At 58.0% G+C, this 6,334-nt stretch overlaps 2 protein-coding genes across 2 annotated transcripts in view; one reads left to right on the top strand and one right to left on the bottom strand.

Annotated features, from left to right (window-relative positions):
- PYCR3 (pyrroline-5-carboxylate reductase 3) overlaps positions 1 to 1,908 on the top strand; it is a 4,120-nt gene extending 2,212 nt beyond the window's left edge. Inside the window, exons 4-6 of the mRNA XM_057384336.1 lie at positions 413 to 625; positions 705 to 797; positions 1,569 to 1,908. Of these exons, the coding sequence (XP_057240319.1) occupies positions 413 to 625; positions 705 to 797; positions 1,569 to 1,751 (489 nt within the window). The 3' untranslated portion in view covers positions 1,752 to 1,908. The remainder of the gene's footprint in view (positions 1 to 412; positions 626 to 704; positions 798 to 1,568) is intronic.
- A 1,014-nt stretch (positions 1,909 to 2,922) lies between these two features.
- Positions 2,923 to 6,334, bottom strand: TIGD5 (tigger transposable element derived 5). Its single transcript, XM_057384334.1, has one exon. The coding sequence runs from the start codon at positions 5,890 to 5,892 to the stop codon at positions 4,132 to 4,134; it is 1,761 nt and encodes a 586-aa protein (XP_057240317.1). The 5' UTR covers positions 5,893 to 6,334; the 3' UTR covers positions 2,923 to 4,131.

The raw sequence follows: 6,334 nt of genomic DNA, 5'->3' as shown, positions 1-6,334 counted from the left end.
TTTTTCCTCTTCCTTCTCCTCTTCCTTCTTTTTCCTCTCACTTCTCCTCTCCTTTCTATTTCCTCCTCCTCTTCTACCTCCTCCTTTTCTCCTCCATTCTTTTTCCTCGCCCTCCTTCTCCTTTTCCCTCCTCTCATTCTCTTTCTCCCCTTCTCCTTTTCATCCTTCTCTTCCTCTTCCTCCTCTCATTCTTCTCTTCTTCCTTTTCTCCTCCTCCTCCTCCTCCATTTGCACCCAGGCCCATGAAGGACACTCCACTGTGGCCTTGTCCCCTCCTGGCTTCACCTCCAGCTCCCTCCCCGTGCTCCTGGCTTCTCCACCAGCCTGAAGGGTGACACCCACCGGTGTCTCAGGTCACCCTTGGGTACTTCCCAGGGCTGGCACCCYCTCTCCCATCCCCATCTTTTCCCAGCTCCTCCCACCCTGGACCAAAGTGCTGCGGATCATGCCCAACCTGCCCTGCGTGGTGCAGGCAGGGGCCATGGTCTTCTCCCGGGGCAGCAACGCGGGTGACGACGAAGCCGCGCTCCTCAAGAGCCTCCTGTCCTCCTGCGGCCTCTGCGAGGAGGTTCCCGAATCTTACATCGACATCCACACCGGGCTCAGCGGCAGCGGCGTGGCCTACGTAAGCCAGCGGGATGCTGTGTTGGGATTTGGGATCCCCTGTTGCTCCAGGCTCACCCTGGATGTCCCTCTCTCCCCAGGTGTACCTGTTTGCCGAGGCGCTGGCCGAGGGCGCGGTGAARATGGGAATGCCGGGCGCCTTGGCCAGCAAGATCGCGGCGCAGACGCTGCTGGTGAGTCCCGGGGACACCCCGGCATCGCTTCCTTCCCCTCCTGTCCCTGAGCATTGCTTCCTTCCCCTCCTATCCCTGGGCTCTGCTGTTGCCTCTTGGCTGGTTTAGAATTTTGGGTGCATGGAGCGGAGGGGATAAAAGGGTTTTACATTGGTATTTTAATAGGATTGTAGGGRCACAGCTCTTCAAGCTGAGATTCATCCCCCATATAACAATTTTTTATAGACCTCACAAATTAGCATATCTGTCTAGAATGCCCTGATAAGAAACTTAATAATTGAAGTAATGTCCCCTTACTCTAAAGAATCCCTGCCCCAGGTGAGGCCAGAGCCCAGTTTACACAATATGTTCCAGAAAGAAGTTTTGAGATAGCCCAGAGCTCACCAGCCTCCTACTGAGGGTGTTTGGTCTTTCTGCCCAGCAGAACCCTAAAACTGAGCTGGAATATCAGGCTACAAAAATTACAAGTGTGCAGGCTAAGGGTGCAAGGAATACATAAAGAGTACAGAAAATACCTAAAAGAGTATTTAAAATATATAAAAGCATATAAACAGAAAAGGCAAAAATCATCAGGCATCACCACAACATCCCTTGGGATGAGGGAGGAGGTGCTGGATGCTGCTCTGCCTCAGTTTCCCCTCTTGGAAGCAAAAATGAGGCCCCAGAAGGGCGACAGACATGGTGGTGGGACAGTCCCTTGCCATGGGGGCGTTGTGATGGCGGTGCCATCCAAGAGTGGGGTTTGGGAGGTCACATCCCAGTGTCCCGTAGGGCGCGGCGAAGATGCTGCTGGAAACGGGAGAGCACCCGGCAAAGCTGCGGGGGGACGTCTGCACACCCGGGGGCACCACGATCTACGCCCTGCACCAGCTGGAGAAGGGAGCGCTCCGGGCCACTGTCATGGACGCTGTGGAGGCGGCCACCAACCGGGCCTGTGACATGGCCAAGGACTAGTGGACAAGCCCCTTTTTGGGACAGGAGGGGTGATGGGGACCAAAGCRAGCTCCTCTGAGGAATAGGGGGCAATCCTGACACCCTTGGGGTGGGAGGTGGCGTGGATATGTGTTACCTCTGCAGGGCTGGAACCAAATAAACGTGGCCAGAGCTATGGGGGTGTGGCTTTTTGTGGTCCCTTTGGTCCCAGGGGGCTGTGGAAGCCACCGTGGGGTCACTTTCCGTGGGGAGGAGACAGCCATGGTTTCCTGGGACAGTGCTGGTGCCATGCTGGCTCCGTGCTCATTGGGAGGACGTTGGTGCCATGGTCACCAAGAATGAAGCTGGTGTCCCTGTGGATGTGTGGCACTGGGGACAGGTTTTTGGGGATGGGATGACCCCAATTAGAGCCTCCTGGGGCTAGGAGAGTGGCCACATCCCTGTAGTCTGAGCCACATCTGTGAGGATTCTGCCCACATTCCAGGACGGGCAAGTGGTCAACCAGCCAAAAAAAAATCTGCCACAATCCTGTTCCTGTCACCAAGAGAATGGGATGGAAACCCAGACTTGCTCCCAACTCCGGGGACATCCAGAGGGTAGAAATTTAGTTTAATTTTTTAGGATCTAAGCCTTTTCCATGCCCTAATTAAGCTCCATTTGCCTCCCGGCACCTGCGCGGATGCAATTAGCGATGATTTGGGAACTGCTTTAAGGATGAAAAGGTTTTTTTCTGGGCAAAACAGCGCTGGTGGAAACATCTGGATGCTGAGCCCTGACTTTGGATAAGGGATGAAGTGATAGAACAAGAGGGAATGGCTTYTCACTTCCAGAGGGCAGGATTAGATGGGATATTGGGAAGGAATTCTTCCTTCTGAGGGTGGTGAGGCCCTGGAATGGAACTCCCAGAGAAGCTGTGGCTGCTCCATCCCTGGAAATGTCCAAGGCCAGGTTGGATTTGGCTCGAAACAACCTGGGATAGTGGAAGGTGTCTCTGCCCATGGCAGGGGGTTGGAATTTGATGGCCTTGCAGGTCCCTTCCAGCCCAAATTCCATGATCTGATATTCCCAGCTCCCCAAACCAGGTCAGAGACCTCCAGCCCAGCACCTTCTCCTGAGCTCCTTTAATTCACAAAATTCTGTCTGWAATCAGCCACATTCCAAGCTCCAAAATTCTTTTGTGGGGCGATTTTTTTGGTGCAAAAGATGATAAAAATAAACAGAAACATTGTTTTATAGGATTACAACCCATTGGTCTGGAAAAGACCACATTGAGAAGACATAACCCCATGAAAGTCCCCCTGGTGCCACCCCAAATCCCTCTGGGAGGGCTCCACATGACAGTTCACAGACAACAACCTCCAGGTGGGAATAAAAATCCATTTAATTTCCATAAACTCTGCAGTGAGGAGACAAAGACCCAACAAGTAAAAACCCCCACCCACTTGCTGACACGGGGCACGGCAGCATTGAGGAGTTAATTTTATTTTCCTCTTCCAAGAATTTGGCTAAAAACTAAAATTTCAAACAAATCAGGTCAAGAGCTGTTAAATTCCTATCAGATGCCTCCAGTATCCCAAGGCAGTGCCAGGAGCCCTCCCTGCTCCAACCTCAGCTCACTGAGATGTGTTCTCCAGCCCCGGCCACCACACAAACCCCATGGGGAACATCTCAAACCCCATACCTGGAGCCTTCAGCTTCATGAGGATGCTGGGATGATGCTACCTGGTTCAGCAGGTTTCCATGGTCCAGGTGTTCCCAGCTATGATGGAAATGAAGGTGACCCTCTCCGGGGAGCTGCAGCTTCGTGGATGCCACCCAAGTGTCCCTTTCCCAATCCAGTGCATGATGGAAGATGTCTTAAATCAGCCCCAAATCATCCTGGTTTAATAGGATTGTATTTCAGCAGTGGGAAGGGCGTTACCAGCCTCTTCTAAAGTGGAATATTTTCCCTRCAGCATCTCAGGAGCTGGATTCCAGCTAGATGTTCCCACCTCGGCCCTACTCTGAGATTTGGGGAATTTGTACATCCCCCATCATTCTGGTGACACCAAGCAGGTCCTTCTCTCACCCATTCTCCCCATAGTATTGCAGGGACAGGGCAATTTTTGGGGGCATCCACTCCCCCTCGGGCAGTGTCACTGACTAGGGGCCACATGGGATGTAAAAAATAGCACCTCCTAAATATATTTAGGTGAGGAACAACCCTGGAACTCGAGTTGTTGCACAAAAATCCCCTAAATTGTGACCCACAGACGCCTGGGCTTCCTGATCCCCAGGGAATCACAGTCACAGAGGAGTAAGGGGCATCTCCACCGCCATCTCCCTGGGACAACCTGGGTGTCCCAAGCTCTGTGGCCAACCAGGGGGTGTTGGTAGCCAAAAAGCAGGGGTTGGCTCTGCCCTAGGACTGGGGGCTGCGGCYGTGGTGCAGCCGCTGCGCCATGGAGATGAGGGAGCGGAGCTGCACCAGCTTCAGCGGCCCCACTTCCTGGGGATCCTGTCCCTCCAGCCAGCGCAGCGCCGTCTCCAGACCCTGGATGGCTTCCCGAGCCGTGGGCAGCAAAGGATCTCCTCCTTCCCCACTCCTTTTGCCACCAGCTGCTTCCTCCTCCTCCTCCTCCTCRTCCACCCCACAGCCCTCGSYGCCTTCCTCCCCAGCATCCTCCTCGCCACCATCGTCCTCCTCCACGCCTGGAGCAGCATCGTCCAAGTGCAACCAGTCGGACACTTCCTCGGGAGCCAAGCGCTTGAAGGCCAAGGCGGCCAAGTGGGTGAGGTCACTGAAGACCTTGCTGTCCCCTCCACCTTCCTCCCCTCCCGTGGCGTCCCCATGCTCCTCCTCGCCGGGCTGGGGCTCAAAGGCRGCGCGCAGCCCCAGCAGCCAGCACTTCTCGATGGATCCGGGCGGAATGAGATCCCAGGAGAGGCCAGCCAGGTACAACATGTCTTTGAGGAGGAAAGAGCGCACAAAGTCCGYGGGACCGCCTGGGCCGCCGCAGGACACGGCCAAGCGCAGCAACTCCCGCTTGTAGAGCTGCTTGAAGGCCGACACCACMCCCTGCTCCAGAGGCGCCGGGATTCGGCCTCCCGCTCCGGCCAAGCCGCTCCCGGTGGGAGCCTTGGAGAGGAAAAGCGCACGGATGGACCCATCGGGAGTTTGGAGCGGTGGGGAATCCTCAGCCCCCGATCCAGAACGGGACGGAGCGGAGCTGAGCAGCAGCACGGCCTTCTGCTGCAGGCAGCTCCGGCGCAGGTACCGCTTGACGCCCGGCACAAAGTCCTCGAAGAACCAAGCTCGCAGAAGCGCCGGCGCCAGCCGGGCCTCGGGGCTGTAGCGGTAGCAAGCCGGGAATTTCTCCTGATTGTGATGCCGGAGGCTGGCGGGATCGCGGAGAGCCCCGACCACCAAGGGCTTGAGTTTGTGGGAGCCGGTCAAGTTGGCAGCCAGCAGCACGGTGACGCGCTCGCCACGGGCCGGACGCCGCCTCGCCGTGATGCTGGCACCGGGCAGAAGCTTCCAGAAGAGCCTGGTGATGTTGGCGTTGTAGATCTGCTCGTCCCCGTAGCCGCCGGCGTCGGGCAGGACCTCAGCGCGGGCGGCCGGAGCKCGCTCGGGCTCGGCGGGGAGGCCGCCCTCACCGTAGATGCGTTGGCTGGAGATGCCGTGGCGCTTCTGCCACCGCCAGAACCAGCCGTGGCTCGCCTTGAAGGTGCATTCGGGCCCGTAGATCTGCCGGGCGAAGGCTTCCGCCTGCGCYTGGATGAGGGGTCCGGAGAGCGGGACGCCGTGCTGGCGCAGGGCGAGGAACCAGGCGTAGACGGCTCGGTCGATCTCCTCCTCGTTGGCCAAGCGCATCTTCTTGCGCTGGGTGCCCACCTCGCCGCCGAGCTGCTCCAGGAACCAGCGGAGCTTCGCCTCGTCCTTCAGCCACCCCCTGAGCGTGCCCCCCGGCACCCCGAAAGCCCGGCACACCGACGCCTGGCGCTCGCCCTTCTTCACCCTCTCGATGGCCTGGAGCTTGTCCTTGATGGAGTAGGCGCGGCGAAGCGACATCTTCACCGACACCCCCCCGGGTGATGCGCTGCTGCCTCCACCTCCTCCTCCGGCTGCCCGCCGCCCTCCCGCCATTCCCCCGCCCTCCTCCGGCTCCCCCCCGGGCATGGGGCGACCCCCACATCCATGGGAATGGGGGGCGCGTTATAACCGGGGAGGGATGCGGGGATGGGGTGGGGGGGGGCGCGGCGGCGCCTTTGTCTCCGCTCCGGTCCCCCGCATGCGCGCACCCCCTCACAGCCACTAAGTTGTGCCTCTAACCCCCCCTTTTTCTCTCCAAGTTGAATTCTTCCTCCTAGCTCCACCAGCGCTTGCGGGTTGTACCACGCTGCGTAAAAGGGGGTAAGCGCCACCGCGCAGTCCCCCCGCCTCACGCCGCTTTTCCTCCTGAGCTGTTCCACTTGTCTTTCACGGGAGGGAGAAGCGATGCGCGGTGGGAGACAACGCGCCGCATGCACACCGCAGGGTCCTCCCTCTCCCCGTAACTCCCTCCATAAAATTTAGGGGAACATCCCCGGGGAGGGAGGGAAGCGGCGCGGGAGACACAGCG

This window comes from Malurus melanocephalus, unplaced genomic scaffold, assembly GCF_030028575.1.
Source record: "Malurus melanocephalus ecotype Western Australia unplaced genomic scaffold, MMel_1.1 scaffold_700, whole genome shotgun sequence".
NCBI lineage: Eukaryota > Metazoa > Chordata > Aves > Passeriformes > Maluridae > Malurus > Malurus melanocephalus.
Note: the sequence above shows the minus strand (reverse complement) of the source record. Positions and strands in the feature narration are given on the sequence as shown.